At 39.2% G+C, this 20,822-nt stretch overlaps 1 protein-coding gene across 2 annotated transcripts in view; it reads left to right on the forward strand.

Annotated features, from left to right (window-relative positions):
• Positions 1-20,822, forward strand: part of TPST1 (tyrosylprotein sulfotransferase 1) — a 98,964-nt gene that overhangs the window by 23,582 nt on the left and 54,560 nt on the right. For both annotated transcript variants that reach the window (XM_069570957.1, XM_069570956.1), the window contains exon 2: positions 6,718-7,663. In XM_069570957.1, coding sequence (XP_069427058.1) covers positions 6,819-7,663 — 845 coding nt within the window. In that variant the 5' untranslated portion in view covers positions 6,718-6,818. The remainder of the gene's footprint in view (positions 1-6,717; positions 7,664-20,822) is intronic.

Raw genomic sequence — 20,822 nt, forward strand, 5'->3', positions numbered from 1 at the left:
CATGTCCATTGAGTCAGTGATGCCATCCAGCCATCTCATCCTCTTGTCCCCTTCTCCTCCTGCCCCCAATCCTTCCCAGCATCAGAGTCTTTTCCAGTGAGTCAACTCTTCGCATGAGGTGGCCAAAGTACTGGAGTTTCAGCTTCAACATCATTCCCTCCAAAGAAATCCCAGGGCTGATCTCCTTCAGAATGGACTGGTTGGATCTCCTTGCAGTCCAATATATCCACTCCTTTTTAGATTCTTTGCCCATATATGTCATTTGACTCCACCAGACTCTTTTATAGTGGATGTACCATTGTGCAGTGTGTGAGAACGAGTTACTCCTTATCTTTGTCAGCACTTGATATTGTCTGTCAGAATTTTTTATTTGAGCCATCGTAATAAGTGTGTAGTCCTTTTTTTAAAAAGCGGTATGATTAAGATGTAATCCACATACCATAGATTTTCCCACAACCTGGGTTTAGAACACTTTCATCACCCCAAAAAGAAACCACATGTTTGTCACTTCCGTCTTCCTTTTCCCCTCAGCCCCAGGAACCTACTAATTTTTGTCTCTACAAGTTTGCCTTTTCTGCATATTTTGTATAAATGAGATCATACAATATGTGATCTTTTATGAGCTTCTTTAGTCGATTAGCATAATGTTTTTAAGGTTCATCATGTATCAGTAGTCCTTTTTATGACTGAATAATACTCTATTGCATGGATGTACCATTTATTATTTACTCAGTTTGGGTTGTTGCTACTTTTTGGTGATGAATAATGATGCCACGAACATTTGTGTACAAGTTCTTTTTGTGGGCACATGTATTCAGTTCTCTTGGGTGGAATTGCTGGATGGTATGGTAACTCTGTGTTTAATTTTTTGAGCAACTGCCTTACTGTTTTCTAAAGTGACTATGCCCTCACCGATTTATAGTCCCACCCACTGGCATAAATGAGGGTTTCAGTTTCTCTGCATCTTCATTTGTTACTGTCTGTGTTTTTTATTGTTGCTGTTTAGTGGGTTTGAAGTGGTATCCCATTTTGGTATTGATTTGCGTTTTCCTAAGACTAACACTGTTGAGCATTTTTTCATGTGCTAATTAACTATCTGTATACCTTCTTTGGAGAAGAGCTGTTTAGAGTTTTTGTCTATTTTTTATTGGGTTATTTGTCCTTATTGATGAATTGTGAGCTCTTTATATTTTCTGGATACAATTCCCTTACTGAAGATGTGATTTCCATATATCTTCTCCCAGTTTTTGGTTTGTCTCTCACCTTTAGGATATTGTCCTTTGAAGTACAAAAGTTTTAAAGTTTGATGAAGTCTAGTTTATCTGTTCTTTCTTTTTCTCTTGTACTTTTGGTATTGTATCTAAGAAACTATGACCTAATTGCACTTCTGTTTTTGTCTAAGAATTTTATCATTTTAGCTCTTCCATTTAGGTCTTTAGCTCATTTTGAGCTAATTTTTGTGAATAGGTATTCAACTTCATTCCTTTACACGTGGATATTCAGTTGTCCTAGCATCAGTTGTTGAAAGGAGTGCTCTTTCCTCACTTAGTTATCTTGGCATCCTTGTCAAAAGTTAGTCGACCATGAATCTAATGGTTTGTTTCTGGACTTGCAGTCATCTGTATGCCTGTTTTATAATGCTAGTATTGCATTAACTTCATTACTGTCATTTTGTAGTAAGTTTTGTGTTTTTTTTTTTTTTTTTTAAGTTTTGTGTTTTAATTTTTCACTGCACAGCATACGGGCTCCTAGTTTCCCTGGCCAGGAGTCAAACCTGCACCCTCTGCACTGGAAGCACAGTCTTAACTCTGGACTGCCAGGGAAATCCCTGTAGTAAGTTTTGAAATTGGGAATTGTGAATCTTATAACTTTGTTTTTTAAAATAGTTTTGGCCAAACCTAAATAGAATTAAGTAACTCCCTGCTTAGAATCTTTACATGAGTCATATCTGATGGTGTCTATGATAAAATTTTATATCCCTAACCTGACCCACAAGATGTTTTTATTTTAAAAAATATGTATTTATTTATTGAGGTCTTAGTTGGGATATGCAGGATCTTTCACTGTGGCACACAGACCCAGGAGTAGGTGGACTCTGTAGTTGTGGTATGTAGGCTTTCTAGCTGCAGCATGTGGGGTTAGTTGTCCCACAGCATGTAGGATCTTAGTTCCCTGACCAGGGATTGAATCTTGTGTCTCTTGCAGTGAAAGGTGGATTCTTTTTTTTTTCTTTTCATTAAATGAATTTTTTTTTATTTTTTTAATTTTAAAATCTTTAATTCTTACATGCGTTCCCAAACATGAACCCCCCTCCCATGAAAGGTGGATTCTTAACCACTGGACCACCAGGCAAGTCCCTGACTCATAAGATCTGACCCTTGCCCATCTTTCCAGCTTCATTTTTCATTCACTTCCTGTCTTGCTTACTTAAGCCTTAGCCTGCTCCTTGAAAGCTTGAAAAATGCCTTTCCATTGCAGGGCTTTTGTGTATCCATTTACTTCTGCTTAGAATGCTCTTCTTAGCATTCTTTACCTAATTCCTACTCATTCTTCAGATTTTTACCTATCAGTTTTTAAGAAAGGCTATTCCAATTATTTTTAAAATACTTGTTTTTCTTTTCCCACTTAGAAAGGTAATGCATGTTCACTGTAGCAAATTTGAAAAATAAGGAAAGGTATCTTACAAGAAAACCAGAGAATAAGCATTTAATGTTGTAGAAACATCTAATGCTACTTTGTTATTTGGTCCTTTGGCTTTATTTTCTTTTTCTGTTTGGAAGCCTGCAGAACTGTTTCATTCACATTTGAAGTTGAACTGTATTTGAAATTTGAAATCATCGTATTTGAAATTGCCAGGATGTTTCCAGATTGAGTTTATTGTCGTTTGTTTTGCTTGAAAGGTAGGCCCTCACATGTATAAACTAAACTAATGTCTCTTTTCTTCATTTCAGAAAGATTTTTTTCCCCTTTGTGCTTGTGATACAGTTTTAGTTTCTTCAGCCAAAATGTTATTTTCCTCAGGTTGAATCTTAATTCTCCATTCTTTATATTGCTAGCTTTTCTCTCCATTATTTTCTTTCCCTCCCACTTACTCCCTTTTAAATTAAATACTGGTGTAACATCTGAAGTTTGCCTTCTATGTTATGGATACAGTTTTCTGCATAGATATTTCAATGCTATATTGCTACCAATTGTCTTAATTTTTTCTTTGCAGTCTGTTTTAAAAACAGGCTTTATTTATTTATTTTTGGCTGTGCTGGATCTTTATTGCCCTGCTTGGGCTTTCTCTAGTTGTGGCAAGCAGGGGTTACTCTTTGGTATGGTGTGTGGGCTTCTTATTGTGGCAACTTCTCTTGTGGAGCACAGGCTGCTCTAGGTGTGCAGGCTTCAGTGGTTGCAGCGTGCCGGATCAGTAGTTGTGGCAAACAGGTGTATGAGCTACAGCCTCAACCTACTCGAGCTCTTCTCGCTCCTTGCACACGTGCTGGCTGAAATGTCACACTGGCAGCACAGTGGGGCATGTGCATTGCGCTCCCATTCAGCCTGAGTGATCTCCATTGATTCCAGTTTCAAAGGCTCTAGGCCTTGTAGTTTGTTCTGCTTTGCCCTACTCTGCCGAACTTCTGCATTTGCTGAGTGGATGAATGGTGGGGTGGGAGTAGTCAGGCACAAATACCGGCGGTTCTCACTGTTCTTACTCAGTGTTGAGCAGTTTTTAAAACATAAATGCTTCTTGGGTTGTTGTATTTCTTTGGTCAGTTTCATCCTGTTTTATAATTTGTTTCTGTGGCCTGGGGGTAGGGGAGGGGGCAACAGGGAGCGAGAATTAGCCTACCTTCTCATTAGTTCATTGCTGGAAGTCATGCTTCTCAGAATGTACTTTTTCCAGTATAGTTAGTAATTTCCCCAGGTGTACTCACTGTCAGTCAGGATTGTTGTTGTTCAGTCGCCAAGTTGTGTCTGACTCTTTGCAGCCCCTTGAACTGCAGCACGCCAGGCTTCCCTGTCCTTCGTTATCTCCCTGAGTTTACTCAAACTCATGTCCGTTGAGTTGGTGATGCCATCCAACCATCTCATCCTCTGTCACCCCCTTCTCTTGCGCTCAATCTTTCCCAGCATCAGGGTCTTTTCCATGAGTCAGCTCTTTGCATCAGGTGGCCAGAGTATTGGAGCTTCAACATCAGTCCTTTCAATGAATATTCAGGGTTGATTTCCTTTAGGATTGACTGGTTTGCTCTCCTTGTAGTCCAAGGGACTCTCAAGAGTCTTCTCCAACACCACAGTTCAAAAGCAACAATTCTTTGGCACTCACCTTTCTTTATGGTCCAACTCTCATCTGTTCATGACTACTGGAAAAACCATAACTTTGACTATAGGGACCTTTGTCAGCAAAGTGATGTCTCTGCTTTTTAATATGCTGTCTAGATTTGTCATAGCTTTTCTTCTAAGAAGCAAGCATCTTTGAACTTTGTGGCTGTAGTCACCATCCGCAGTGATTTTGGAGCCCAAGAAAATAAAATCTGTCACTGTTTCCACTTTGTCCCCATCTATTTGCTGTGAAGTGATAGGACTGGATGTCATGATCTTCATTTTTTGAATGTTGAGTTTTAAGCTAGCTTTTTCACTCTCCTCTTTCACTTTCATCAAAAGGCTCTTTAGTTCCTCTTCACTTTCTACCAGTAAAGGGGTACCATTGCATATTTGAGGCTATTGATATTTCTCTCGGCAGATTCCAGCTTGTGAGTCATCCAGCCCGGCATTTCTCATGATGTGCTCTGCATATAAGCTAAATAAGCAGCGTGACAGCAAACAGCCTTGATGTACCCCTTTACCAATTTTAAACCAGTCCGTTGTTCCGTGTCGAGTTCTAACTGTTGTTTCTTGTCCTGCTTACAGGTTTCTCAGGAGGCAGGTAAGGTAGTCTGGTATTCCCATCTCTTTAAGAAATTTCCATAGTTTGTTGTGATTCACACAGTCAAAGGCTTTAGCTTAGTCAATGAAGCAGAAGTAGATGTATTTTTAGAATTTGCTTGCTTTTTCTATGATCCAGCGGATATTGGCAATTTGATCTCTGGTTCCTCTGCCTTTTCTAAATCCGGCTTGTATATCTGGAAGTTCTCTGGAAGTTCACATACTGCTGAAGCCTAGCTTGAAGGATTTTGAGCATAATTTTGCCAGCATGTGAAATGAGTGTAGTTGTACAGTAATTTGAACATTCTTTGGCATTGCCTTTCTTTGGGATTGGAATGAAAACTGACCTTTTCCAGTCTTGTGGCCCCTGCTGAGTTTTCCAAATTTGCTGACATATTGAGTGCAGCGTATATATATATATATATATATGCATACATATATATCTGTATATATATAACCGAGAGTTTTTAAGGAACGTGATTATGGCTCTGGCATTTCTAAAATCCATACAACAGTCTGGCAGGTAAGAGGTGATGTTAGCCTTGAGTCTAAATTCTTCAAGGCAGTAGGCTGGAAACTCAGGGTTTCCCTGGTGTTTGTTGTCTTGAGGAAAATCTCCCTTTTCTTCAGGAAATGTGTCTTTTCTCTTAAGGACTTCAGTTGTTGGATGAGGCCCACCTATGTTTTGTAGGATAACCTACTTTACTCACAGTTCAGTCTGTTGATTTGTTAGTCATTTCAAAAAAAAAAAAAAAAAAACCTTCACAGAAACATTAGACTGGTGTTTGACCAAACACTGGGCACCATAGCCTAGCGAAGTTGACAGATAAAATTAAACACCACGCTTGCTCTCTGAAATTCAGGTTAAATTTACATGCACTAGTATATGTGTCTAACATGTATGCCTCTGCTCTTATGTGTCTGTGTGTTTGGTCATGGTGTATCTTCAGTTTAGAATATTCTTTGTGCCCAGATCTTATTTATTCTTCTGAAGGCTAGATCACAGACACACACAGTTTTCTTTGCACCCTATACTAGCTCTTCTGAACTACTTCTTGTCACCTAATTACTCTGTGTTCTGTCATGCCATTGTGCTTTTGCACACAAATTTCTGTTGCTTAGTGTAGTCTTTCCTCTTGTTTCATATAAGGCTTTTGTAGCTTCCTGAGGCATGCTTTGTGTGCTTTTTCATTATACTCCCATGGTCTCCTTTGCTTTCTATTAAGGCACTGATCACATTTTACTGTCATTGTGTATCTGTCTGCCCATGAGACTATGTTTCTTGAGAGCAGGGGTCATTGCACTGCTGTCCTTTTCAAAGTTTATCCTCAGCCAAGCCCAAGTATCTGGACTGTATCTAAATAAATACTTTAAAGAATGAATAAACTGTGTTAAAATTTTGAAAGTTGTATATTTCTTCTGTAATTTATCTTTAAAGTAGAATGTGGAGATAATGAATTCTTGGGGATGAAGCAGCTCTGATTATCAGAGATGAACCTTGAGTTAGACTTGAAACATACTTGGGAATATTGAATATTTGCTTGACTAACTAGAAATAATTTTATTTATTTTTCCATTCTGTGCAATGTCTGTAGCTTCAGTATTGTTACATAAAGAAAAGCTGTTTCTGATTAGAAATGTTGATTTATTTTTGCTTTCATTTATATATGTTTGTATTCTAAGAATATCAGTGTATTTAAGACTGCTTCACCTTCTTTCTAGCTCAAATGTAATGGTGATAACTGATTATTAAATTTGTCAACAATCTCAGTGTGATGGTAAAATAACTTTTTCCTTCTCTATTAGATGTTGGTCATCTTTCTGAAGTGCACTGTCAATGGCCTGAATGTTTTCTGAAAATCATTTGAAGCAAAATATCTGTTTAATAGCAAGATAATCACATCAAGATGGTTGGAAAACTGAAGCAGAACTTACTATTGGCATGTCTGGTGATTAGTTCTGTGACTGTATTTTACTTGGGCCAACACGCCATGGAATGCCATCACCGAATAGAAGAACGTAGCCAGCCCCTCAAACTGGAGAACATAAAGACCACTGTGCGAACTGCCCTGGACATCAAAGCCAATAAAACCTTTGCCTATCACAAAGATATGCCTTTAATATTTATTGGAGGTGTGCCACGGAGTGGAACCACGCTCATGAGGGCCATGCTAGATGCACACCCTGATATTCGCTGTGGAGAGGAAACCAGGGTCATTCCTCGAATCCTGGCTCTGAAGCAGATATGGTCACGGTCGAGTAAGGAGAAAATACGCTTGGATGAGGCTGGTGTCACCGATGAAGTGCTGGATTCTGCCATGCAGGCCTTCTTACTGGAAATCATTGTGAAGCATGGGGAGCCAGCCCCTTATTTATGTAATAAAGATCCTTTTGCCCTGAAATCCTTAACTTACCTTGCTAGGTTATTCCCCAATGCCAAATTTCTCCTGATGGTCCGAGATGGCCGGGCATCAGTGCATTCAATGATTTCTCGAAAAGTTACTATAGCTGGATTTGACCTGAACAGCTATAGGGACTGTTTGACCAAGTGGAATCGTGCCATTGAGACCATGTATAACCAGTGTATGGAGGTTGGCTATAAAAAATGCATGTTAGTTCACTATGAGCAACTTGTCTTACATCCAGAACGGTGGATGAGAACAGTCTTAAAGTTCCTCCAAATTCCTTGGAACCACTCAGTATTACACCATGAAGAGATGATTGGAAAAGCTGGGGGAGTATCTCTGTCAAAGTGAGTAGATTTTATGTTTTTTATTTGACCCTATATTCAGCTAATAAAGGGGTGTGTGTGTGTGTAAACTATAGCCCTTTCCTGGAATAGAGAGAGCTTCATCAGTGAGTTCTTAAAAAGTTCTCTAACTGGTTCATTACACTTTCATTTACTTAATTCATTTTTGAATTGATGAATTATCCTTTTTATGTACTTGATGGAGGCAAACCCAGTTTATAGCAGTAAAAGCACTGCAGACTTTCAAGTCCATCATTCAAATTTAGTGGCTTCTGATATTTAATTTCCAGATATTTTTGTTAATAAGGATAGTTGACTTTTGTGTAGAGTATGGTCAATATGAGGAAAAGCATCTACCATATTGAAAGTGAAAGTATTAGTTGCTCTGTGACCCCATGGACTGTAGTCCTTGAGGCTCTTCTGTCCCTGGAATTCTCCAGGCAGGAACACTGGGTTGCCATTTCCTTCTCTAGGGGATCTTCCTGACCCTGGGATTGAACCCGGATCTCCTGCATTGCAGGCAGATTCTTTACCATCCGAGCCACCAGAGAAGCCCATAGATAGTAAATTCCAAGTATATAGAACATTTTAGTGAGAGGAAAAATAAAGGTACAATTATCTAACTCAGTCCCTTCATTTTATAGGGAAGAGGTCTGAGTCGGAAAGATCAAAATGATTTACTCAAATTTAGGTGGCAGGGCCAGAATTAGAATCTGTGCTTTGGTCTAAATGAGCTGGTACTTTTGTCCATGGCATTTTATTGCATCTAGTGTTTTCTTTAGTCATCTGATGAATACATCTTCCCTTGAATTTTATAAAAGGTTAGAGAATCACTGAAATTTAGAAGTTTAATCCATAATCCATACTAGAAGTTCCTTGAATTAAAATACTTCTAAAATCATTGCACTTTTCTTCCTTTCTCATAAAGTGATGACTAGGTTGGGTTGACTTGATCTGATAAGATGACGTACACATCAAATAAGGACATAATGATATAAAAAGTACTCTTAAATTCAGGTAGCATCTCCTCATGAAGAAAAGTTGACTTTGACTCTATCTTTCCATTTATAAAAGTGATATATATCCCCTGTAAAATAAAGAAAAAGCAACGAACTTCCCTCGTGTGTCCTACTTGCCCCTATCAAGGAATGTCTTCTTGACTTTTTTCAAGTGTAGAACTTGTACAGTAGACATTGCTTCCTCATATGGATAATTTGAAAGGAACAGCTACTTTTCTGCAGCTAGCTTTCAGTTACTGACTATAAATTATTAGGTGTCATCACTCTAGTGGCTCTAGGTTATTTACATTGATTCAAAAAAATTACAGTTTTAGCTCCTGTCATCATAGTTTATTGTTCTTTCCATATAATAGACCATAACTTGTTTCTAATCATCTGTATTTCTAGGTAAGCATTTTATTCTGTATGCCTATATGTTGGCCCAGAAATTCTGATGCTGGTTCCATCTATTAATATAAAATAAGCCTATTAACACCCCCCATCTCTCCAAGTAGGGAGTAAAGAGATTAGCTGAAGTTAAATTTCCGTGGAAATCAGGAGGAAATAATTTTGCAGGGAATTCTCTGGCAGTCCAATGGTTAAGACTTTGGACTTTCTACTCCAGGGGAGCATGAGTTTGATCCCTAGTTGGGGAACTAAACTCTTGCATGCCTCATGGGTGGCCAAGGAAATTCATAGGAAGTTTGAATCAGTGAACTTTAGAAGGGGAAGAGACCTTATTTAGCTGTAGTATATGGAATGCATACCCTGTGAAGTTTTAGGCTTTGTCAAGAATCACACATGGCAGAACTAGAACTTCCAGTGCCTATTCCAAGACTTGCCACTATGAGTTTTTATTTTTTAATTAACACATATAGTAAATTACAAATATTCAGTGTACAATTTGGTGAATGCTTACATCTCTATACACTTGTGTTCTCACCATACATATAAAGTTAGTTTAAAAATAACTGGCATTTAGGAGACTCCTGTTTACTCCTTCCTAGTCAATATCCTCCTCATCGCCAAAGTAACCACTGTTTCAGTCTCTTTCACCAGAGGTGATGAGGTTGCATATGAAGTTCAAAGACAATCTTGCTTGTTTTTGAGCTTCATATAAATGCTATCATGTCTGTTTACTATCTTGTTCCTGGATTTTGTCATGTAACATTTAGATTCACCTATATTATTTTACATAGCAATAGTTCCTTCTTTTTCCATTACTATGTGATATTTCAAATAACACTATTTACATATGCTTTATCTCAGTTTTCATATTTACCCTTTCACCATTACCCATGGATACTTTAAAAACCTCCATTTAATGGATGAAAGGCCTATCCCTCTCATAGAGGTTGAGGAGCTTGTTCTCGGTTCCACGGTTGAAACAGTAGAAAGAGGATATGGGTTCATGTCTCTCCAACTTTAGAAACTGTGCTTTTAACCTCTGTGTTATATTTACATTACAGGACTTATGAATATTAAATAAAATTACGACTGTGAAAGTGGCTGAACAGTCAGACAAAGGTCCAAATCCTAGCTCTGTCCTTTATTAGTTGTATGACCTTGAGTGATTTACTTGATTTTGCTCATTCTTAGTTACCTCATCTTCACCCTTAGTTTTCTTATCCTGGAAATGGAGATAGACACAATATCCATTAAGGTTATCCTGAAGACTAAATTAGGTGACTATGAAATCTTAGCCCAGTGCCTGGCATTAGTAGGTGATCAAACATGTTACCTATTGGGAATTCCCTGGTGGTCCAGTGGCTAGGACTTTGCTCTTTCGCTGCTAAGAGCTTGAGTTCAATCCCTGGTCCGGGAACTAAGATCCCACAAGCTGCACAGTGTGGCAAAAAGTGTTACCTGTTATCTTTATTATTATTACTGTCAAGATGATGATAACTGTACCCATTGTGGATGATGATCATAGTTTGTACTTCATAGATTTGTTGTAAGGATTAAATTAAAATTACTGTAAAGCCTTTAGTACAGGCCCTGGCATAAATGTTATAGTATATATTTTAAAATTATTATTAAATGCTTATGCTCTGTCAAAAAAACAAAAACATGCACATGAAACACCTAGCATGGTACCTAGTACAGTACCAAGTGCCTCATAAGCTTTTGTTGCCACACATTTTCTATAAGCTTTTTAGTGTAGAGAGAGAGTGTGAGTGAAATCACTCAGTTGTGTCCGACTCTTTGCGACCTCGTGGACTGTAGCCTACCAGGCTCCTCTGTCCATGGGATTTTCCAGGCAATAGTCCTGGAGTGGGTTGGGGATCTTCCTAACCCAGGGATCGAACCCAGGTCTCCCATATTGTAGACAGACGCTTTACCATCTGAGCCACTAGTCTTAACTCATGAACGAAGCAAAATGGGCACCTGATTGAACAGCTCTTCTCGGAACACTGACAGGGCAGATTGGCCTTACAGTAGCAATATTTGAAACTACTTTATGGTGATCATCTGTTATTATTGTCATGTTTTTCCCCTTTTGTTTGTTTAGTTTGCCTATTTGTGAACCTCAGATAAATGGGATTATAGTCTGTTTCTTCTGTCCATTTTTGTTTGTTTTCTTTTAACATTATCTTGAGATTTATCTTTCTGAGGTGTATAGCTATTTTTAATTTGTTTTTATGGCCATAGTTCTATTCTGATATAATTAATTACTAATAATAGATACTATTATTTATACTATTGATGACCATTTGAGTTGTTTTTGGTTTAGAGCTATGTACATTTTTTTAAGTTTCTTCTCTTCAAGAGTTTCTCTTAAGATACACACCTAAGCATAGGATTGCTGGACCATGGGGGATATTCATATTCAGCTTCATTAGGTAATGCCAAATTGTTTTCCAAAGAGTTTGCAGTAGCTTACACTGCTACTGTCAATATAAAAATCCCCAGGAATCTATATCCTCATCAACATGGCTTTTTAAAAAAGAAACAGCAAACCTTATTTAATGTTACTATAGAGTACAGCCTGGCTTTTTAATTTTTCTAATTGAGTAAGAGTAAATGGTACTTCATTGAAATTTCAATTTGTAATTCTCTGTTAATGAATTTGAGTACCTTATATTTTTATTGGTTATTGGTAGTTCTCTTTTATTCCCACTTAAAAGGTTTCATTTAAGAAAGAAAATCTGGTGCTATTCTTAGAAAGGATACAGATGAAGAAGTACATAGGGTGAAGTCTGGAAGGGTCCCAAAACAAGCTCCTGGCCCCATGATATAAGGATATTCTGCCCTCTGCATATGGATATGTTCACCAACCTGGAAGTTCCTAAAAATATAGTGACTTTAGTGTTTGCTTGAAATAGCAAATGTGTATTTTGTCACAGTTTTGGTGGGTTGATAATATGGGCTTGTCTTAGCTGAGTCTCATAGCTCAGAATCTCATACAGGCTGCAGTCAAGGTTAACTGGTAAGGGACTGTTTCCCAGCTCATGTGGTTTTGGGCAGGATTCAGTTCCTTATGGGTGTTGGATGGAGGACCTCGCTTCCTTGCCATGAAGCTTTCTGTCTATGGTTACTAACGCAGCAGCTGACTTCATCAGAGCAAGCAAATGAAAAGAGTCAAGGCGAGTGAGCAAGACAGAATTCACATCTTCTTAACCTAATCTCACAAATAACATCCTGTCATCTTTGCCGTATTCATTAGAAGCAAGTCTCTAGGTCCAGCCCCAATCAAGGGGAGGGGATTACACAAAGGAATACCTGGAGTTGGGAATCATTTTAGAAGAAGTCAACCAATCTGCCCTCTGGTTGCCAATGACTCATATGCAGAATATATTTTCTGCCAAGTGCCAAAATTCTCATCTTGTTACAAGCTCAGAGTCCTTCATCTTGCCATATAAATTAGGTTTAGTTGTGGTTAAGGCTTTTGGGTGTAGTTCCTTATTAAATACAGGTCCTTGAATACAACAGTTTTCAATCTGAAGATACATCTAAAGATACAAGTTTATGTCCCCACCCCACCCCCAATGCCAGTATAAAATGGTGAAACAGGCATAAGATAGTAGACCTTTTTATTTAAAATTAAGGTAAATGGGGGAGAGGGCAGGGTATCACTGTTCAGTTGCTCAGTCGTGTCTGACTCTGTGACCCCATGGACTGCAGCATGCCAGGTCTCCCTGCCATCACCAACTCCCAGAGTTTACTCAAATCCGTGTCCATTGAGTTGGTGATGCCATCCAACCATCTCATCCTCTGTTGTCCGCTTCTCCTCCCGCCTTCAGTCTTTCCCAGCATCAGGGTCTTTTCAAATGAGTCATTTCTTCGCATCAGGTGGCCAAAGTATTGGGGTAAGCAAGGTATCACTCAGTTCAGTCAGCTCAGTCGCTCAGTCGTGTCCGACTCTTTGGGACCGCATGAATCGCAGCACGCCAGGCCTCCCTGTCCATCACCAACTCCTGGAGTTCACTCAGACTCACGTCCATCGAGTCCATGATGCCATCCAGCCATCTCATCCTCTGTCATCCCCTTCTCCTCCTGCCCCTAATCCCTCCCAGCATCAGAGTCTTTTCCAATGAGTCAACTCTTCGCATGAGGTGGCCAAAGTACTGGAGTTTCAGCTTTAGCATCATTCCTTCCAAAGAGATCCAGGGCTGATCTCCTTCAGAATGGACTGGTTGGATCTCCTTGCAGTCCAAGGGACTCTCAAGACTCTTCTCCAACACCACAGTTCAAAAGCATCAATTCTTCGGCACTCAGCCTTCTTCACAGTCCAACTCTCACATCCATACCTGACCATGGGAAAAACCATAGCCTTGACTAGACAGACCTTAGTTGGCAAAGTAATGTCTCTGCTTTTGAATATGCTATCTAGGTTGGTCATAACTTTTCTTCCAAGGAGTAAACGTCTTTTAATTTCATGGCTGCAGTCACCATCTGCAGTGATTTTGGAGCCCCCAAAAATAAAGTCTGCCACTGTTTCCACTGTTTTCCCATCTATTTCCCATGAAGTGATGGGACCGGATGCCATGATCTTCGTTTTCTGAATGTTGAGCTTTAGGCCAACTTTTTCACTCTCCACTTTCACTTTCATCAAGAGGCTTTTTAGTTCCTCTTCACTTTCTGCCTTAAGGGTGGTGTCATCTGCATATCTGAGGTTATTGATATTTCTCCCGGTGATCTTGATTCCAGCTTGTGTTTCTTCCAGTCCAGTGTTTCTCATGATGTACTCTTCATATAAGTTAAATAAGCAGGGTGACAATATACAGCCTTGACTTACTCCTTTTCCTATTTGGAACCAGTCTGTTGTTCCATGTCCAGTTCTAACTGTTGCTTCCTGACCTGCATACAGATTTCTCAAGAGGCAGGTCAGGTGGTCTGGTATTCCCATCTCTTGAAGAATTTTCCACAGTTTATTGTGATCCACACAGTCAAAGGCTTTGGCATAGTCAATACTCAATTCTGAAATCCATCTGGGAAAATGTTAGACATTCTTTGATTAGGTCTCAATTGAATATAAATAATTCTAGGAATTATTTTCCATGTCTCTCAGCTCTGCTCTTTGGGCTCTTGAGTGATCATTTCTTTTTCATGAAAGATAGCACATATTTTGTCGCTGTGTGGTTTTATCAGACTGCCTCCTGCCAGAAGAATTCTGGAAATCCAATGTGTATTTTCATTTTGTACTGTTTCTGTCTCTTTCAGTCCAAGTTGGTAATGTTGCTGGTGATAAACTTCTCAAAAACTGTGTGGGTCCTCTCTGAATCTTACTGGGGTTCGTTCCATTTGGATAATAGTTTTCGCCACAAATCTCTGAGATAAACCATTCTTTGCTTTGGACTCCTGCTGAGATGCCTAAGGGATAATGTGCTTAAGCTTCTTAGAGGCCTTATTGTTAAATTGAGAAGACCTGTGAGGCACACCTTTAATTTGTTTAAATGACTGTGTGACTGAATTGAGAGCCATTTAGAAGTGACCTGCCATTGAGGTTATTTGATTGAAGCAGTTATATGACTTCTTTTTCCCTCCCTAAAGCTACTATGTAAGTTACATTAATACATTTTGTAATATTGATTTAACCTTGAATTTCTGGTAAAGCTTCAACTTAGTGGAGCACTGATTATCTAATTAGTGCTGCATATGATATGCTAACTTTTAGTTTAGAATTCTTACATCTATTTCATGAGTGATACTGACCTGTAGTTTTTATTATTCTTACACTCTTTGTCTGGTTTTGATAGGGATAGAGTAGGTAGGTAGTTTTAGAAATCTCACTAGGGGATTATAGATAGAGAGGGAGCCTTAGGAACTTTGGGAGATCCTGGTCCAAAATAAAGGACTTTCCTTTAGCTTAAACAGTAAAGAATCTGCCTGCAATGCAGGAGACCAGGGTTCGATCCCTGGGTCGGGAAGATTCCCTGGAGAAAGGAATGGGTACCCACTCCAGTATTCTTGCCTGGAGAATCCCATGGATAGAGGAGCCTGATGGGCTACAGTCCATGGGGTTGCAAAGAGTCAGACATGACTGAGAAGCTTAACACTTTAACTATAAAGCTTTTATCAATGAAAGCATGAGATATGCCTCACACTAAGTTAAATGAGGCCTGCATCCTGCTAGTCAAGTCTAGCAAGATAATCATCCTTAGAACCAAGGACAGAACTATAAGGGAAAGATGACATTCCAAAGTAGAAGACCCTCATTATAATGAAACCAGAGATGATTTAATGTATTTTAGTATATGTTACCACCCTTCTGCTGATTTGAGTAAGAACCAGGACAGTCCTGGTTTGACCTTATACGATCAGTCTCCTGCCTGATGTGAAGGAGAAGCTAGTGATACAAGCCTAATGTCTACTCATAGAATGAGGAAGAAGGTAGTCCTCTTCCCATCCCCACTTTCGTTTGATTGTAAACTCACTTAATTCTCGGGCCAGAGCCCCCTTGCCTACCCGCTTATATCTCTCACAAGCATCCTATATTAATAAATCTACTCCTTGTCTATCACTTTGCCCCTCACTGAATTTCTTCTGCCCTGAGACATATAGAACCTGAGCCTCAGTAAGTCCTGACACCAGGTGAGTGAATCTAGTTAAAAACTATGGGTTCGCATCCCACTCTGGGGTTTGGCTGGGTTCAAGTCTCAGCCTGTGGGTTCAAGTCTCAATCTGAGATGTGAGGTTTCAGTTTCATTATATCATACTGCTGGCCTTACAAATTACTTAGAGAGTGTTCCCTCCTGTTCTGTGCACCTTTTGGTGTTTTACGTTATTATTGGATCACATTTTCTTGGTTCTGTGTATCTGAGTAATTTTTGAAGTTATGGTTTGAGTCTCTGAGTCCTGCTAAAATCCTCTGGAGAATGAAGATTTGTTTTGTTGAGTAATCAGTCTGGTTAGTTTCTAAACCTCAAGTTTGTGTCTCCTATGAATAATGTTTGCAGTATCATTTTACTTTTCAGACTTTGCTATACTGCTTTGGGTTTTGTCACTGACAAATCATTTGTGAGTTTGGAGCATTGGTGGCAATTTATTTCATAGTTTAATTCTCAAAGGCTTTGCTGTACTACTTCCATTTCTCCCAGGTATGAGTTGGAAGTTGTGTTAATTCATACGCTAAATTATGGGACATGTTTTCTGGCTCTCTCTTTCCCTTGATTTCAGCCCCCCACCCAACATACTAGCTGGGGCTACATTTCTTGTTATTCTGGCCTGAAGTATGGCTTTCTCTCTGTTTTAGCTGCTTGCACCATCACTGTGCATTTCTGCATGCTGGGTGTCACCATGAAACAGATGAGAGAAAACTGTCAAGAATAACGAGGATGTTTCCTTTACTCTTCAGACCCCAGTGCTCCCTTTTCCCATTATTTTTTGCCTAAAAGATGGGGTTTTATTCAGTTTTTTGCTGCTTACATTTGTGCATCAGGTGTACTAATGATTTTTCTTTTATTCTAAGGATGTTAACGTTTCTAAGTTTTATTTGGGAATGTCTTTAATTTTTGGAAGATTATTTTTGTTTGATTCAGTCTGTTGCTGCTGCTACTGCTAAGTCTCGTCAGTTGTGTCCGACTCTGTGTAACCCCATAGACTACAGCCCACCAGGCTCTGCTGTCCCTGGGATTCTCTAGGCAAGAATACTGGAGTGGGTTGCCATTTCCTTCTCCAGATTCAGTGTGGGTTGGCAGTAATTTTCTCCTAGTACTTTGAAGGTGTTATTCCACTGTCCACTAGTTGCAGTTGTTGCTCTTGAGAAATATGCTGTCAGTCTAATTGTCAGTTTTGTTTTTCTAGTTCTTTTTTTATATGACATTTCCATGACCATTTTAAGATCTCTTCTTTTGTGTTCTGTGTTTTTACTAATATATTTTGTGAATAGGTATCAATTTCTTTAAAATATAGAAATTGAAAGTGAAAGTTGCTCAGTTGTGTGTCTGACTCCTTGCAACCTCATGGACTGTATAGTCCATGGAATTCTCTAGGCCAGAATACTGGAGTGGGTAGCCTTTCCCTTCTCCAAGGGATCTTCCCAACCCGGGGATCAAACCCAGGTCTCCCACGTTGCAGGCATATTCTTTACCAGCTGAGCCACCAGGGAAGCCCAAGAATACTGGAGTGGGTAGCCTATCCCTTCTCCAGGGGATCTTCCTGACCCAGAAATTGAACTGGAGTCTCCTGCACTGCAGGCAGATTCTTTACCAACTGAGCTATGAGGGAAGCCCTTAAAAGATAAAGGTTATTTAAATAATTTCTTCTTGAATATGCTTTGTATCTTTCAGAAGGAGTTTGTCTGTTTTTTCTCAGTTCTTGAATCTATAGGCATAAATTTTTTATAGCATTCCTTTATTGTCATTTTTATATCTGTAGAAACTATAATGATCTGTGGAAACTGTCATTCCTGAAATTGGTAATTTCTACTTGGAGTCTGTTGGGCTTTTTGAATCTGGATTTTAGAGTTTTTATACAATGTGGGGCTTCCCAGATGGCTCAGAGGTTAAAGGATCTGCCTTCAATGTGGGAGGCCTGGGTTCGATCCCTGGGTCAGGAAGACCCCTGGAGAAGGAAATGACAACCCACTCCAGTATTCTTGCCTGGAGAATCCCATGGACAGAGGACCCTGGTGGGCTACAGTCCACAGGGTCGCAAAGAGTTGGACACGACTGAGCGGCTTCACTTTCACTATACAATGTGGGAAAACTTGTACATTATTTCTTCAGGTATATTTTTTTCTCTTCTCTTTTGAAGGCCCCCAACTATAAATATGTGAGATTGTTTGAAATTGTTCCAGAGCTCACTAATGCCTTTTAAAAATTAAAAAAAATTTAATTGAAGTATAGTTGATTTATAATGTTGTATTTCTACTGTACAGCACAGGGATTCAAATATACTTCCTTTTTTATATTCTTTTCTGTTATGGTTTATCACAAGGTATTGAATATAGTTTCCTGTGCTATCCAGTGTATGCATGTGTGCTCGGTCGCTAAGTTATGTCTGACTCTTTGTGACCCCATGGACTGCCAGGGTCCTCTGTCCATGGGATTTCCCAGGCAAGAATACTGGAATGGGTTGCCATTTTCTCCTCCAGGGGATCTTCCTGACCCAGGGATCAAACCTGTGTCTCCTGCATTAGTGCATGGATTCTTTATTAGTGAATCAGTTCAGTTCAGTTCAGTTCAGTTGCTCAGTCGTGTCCAACTTTGTGACCCCATGAATCACAGCATGCCAGGCCTCCCTGTCCATCACCAACTCCCGGAGTTCACTCAGACCCATGTCCATTGAGTCAGTGATGCCATCCAGCCATCTCATCCTCTGTCGTCCCCTTCTCCTCCTGCCCCCTATCCCTCCCAGCATCAGAGTCTTTTCCATTGAGTCAGCACTTCGCATGAGGTGCCCAAAGTACTGGAGTTTCAGCTTTAGCATCATTCCTTCCAAAGAAATCCCAGGGCTGATCTCCTTTAGGATGGACTGGTTGGATCTCCTTGCAGTTCAAGGGACTCTCAAGAGTCTTCTCCAACACCACAGTTCAAAAGCATCAATTCTTCGGCACTCAGCTTTCTTCACAGTCCAACTCTCACATCCATACATGACCACAGGGAAAACCATAGCCTTGACTAGACAGACTGTAGGACCTTGTTATTTATCCAGTCAGCAGTTTGCATCTGCTAACCTCAGACTCCCACTCCATTCCTCCCCCACTTCTTCTCCCCCTTGGCAACTGCAAATCTGTTCTCTCTCTTTCTTCTTCATATATAGGTTCATTTGTGTCATATTTGATTCCATGGGCTCTAGGGTGTGTGGGCTCAGTGGTTGCAGCTCCTGAGCTCTAGAACACAGGCTCAGTAGTTGTGCTCCATGGCCTGTGGGATCTTCCTGGATTGAACCTGTGTTTACATATTTGCCGGTGGATTCTTTACTGCTGAGCCACCAGGGAAGCCCCCCAGGAGTAGAATTGCTGGATCATACGGCCACTGGTTTTAGTTTTTTCAGGAACCGTTGTAACTGTTTTCCATACTGGCTACACCAGCTTACATTCTTGCCAGTAGTATAGGAGGTTTCCCTTTTCTGCAAACCCTCTCCAGCATTTGTTATTTGTAGACTTTACTGATGGCCATTCTGACCAGTATGAAGTGTTATCTCATTGTAGTTTTGATTTGCATTTCTCTAATAATTAGTGATATTGAGCATCTTTTCATGTGCCTGTTGGCCATCTGTATGTCTTCTTTAGAGAAATGTCTATTTAGGTCCTCTGTTTTTCAATTGGGTTATTTGTTCTTTTGTTGTTGTTGTTGAGTTGTATGAGCTGTTTGTATATTTTGGAAATTAAGCCCTTGTTAGCTGCATCATTTGCAATTATTTTCTTCCATTCTGTAGGTTGTATTTTCATTTTGTTTATGGCTTCCTTTGCTGTGCAAAAGCTTGTAAGTTTGATTAGGTCCCATTTGTTTATTTTTCTTTTTGTTACCTTGGGAGACTTACTTAAAAAAACATGGATATGATTTATGTCTGAGAATGTTTTACCTATGTTCTCTTCTAGGAGTTTTATGATGTCCTGCCTTACATTTAAGTCTTTAAGCCATTTTGAATTTGTTTTGTGTTTTCTGACTTCATCAGTTTACATGCAGCTGTCCAGCTCTCTTAACACTACTTGCTGGAGAGACTTTTTTCCATTGTGTATTCTTACCTCCTTTGTCAGAGATTAATTATCCATAGGTATGTGGTTTATTTCTGGGCTGTCTATTCTGTTCATTGATCCATATGTCTGTTTTTGTGCTAATACCATGCTGTTTTGATTACTGTAGCTTTGTAGTGTTGTCTGAAGTCTGGGAGGGTTATGTCTCCTGCTTTATCCTTTTTCCTCAGATTGCTTTGGCAATTCTGGGTTTTTTATGGTTCCATTTAAATTTTAGGATTGTTTGTCCTAGTTCTGTGAAGAATGTCACTGGTAATTTGATAGGGATTGCACTAACCCTGTAGATTGCTTTGGGTAGTATAGCCATTTTAACAATATTAATTCTTCTAATCCAAGATTATGTTTTTTTAATTTTTTAAAATAGACTTTTTTAAGAGTAGTTTCAGTTTCACAGTAAAATTGAGTGCAAAATACAGGGATTTCCTATATAGTCTCAGCCCCTCCCCCAGGAACAGCCTTTTGGGATCAAAATCCCAAACTGGACTGGTCCATTTGTTACAGTTGATGAACCAACATTGATACATCATTATCATATGGAGTCCATATTATACCTGAGGGTTCATGCTTGGTGGTGTTCATTTTACAAGTTTTGACAGATGTGTACTGTCACATACCCACTGTTACAGAATCATACAGAGTAGTTTCACTGTCCTAAAAATTCCCTGTGCTTTGCTTGTTTGTGCCCCTAGTGCCTGGCAACTACTGATATTTTTATTGTTGCCATAGTTTTGCCTTTTCCAAAATGTCATTTTGTTAGAATCATACTGTATGTAGCCTTTTCATACTACTTCTTTCACTTAGTATTAATAGTGTGCATTTAAAGTTCCTCCCAGTCTTTTCATAGATTGATAGCTCATTTCTTTTTAGTACTGAGTGAAACATTTTATTGGTCTTTCCAAATAACTAGCCTCTGATTTTGTTGATTTTTTCCTACTGATTTTCTGTTTTCAACTTTGTTGAATTCTGCTATAATTATTATTGTTTTTTCTTTTCTTCTGCTGCCTATTTTTTAAAATTAATT

This window comes from Ovis canadensis, chromosome 24 (assembly GCF_042477335.2).
Source record: "Ovis canadensis isolate MfBH-ARS-UI-01 breed Bighorn chromosome 24, ARS-UI_OviCan_v2, whole genome shotgun sequence".
NCBI classification, from domain to species: Eukaryota; Metazoa; Chordata; class Mammalia; order Artiodactyla; family Bovidae; genus Ovis; species Ovis canadensis.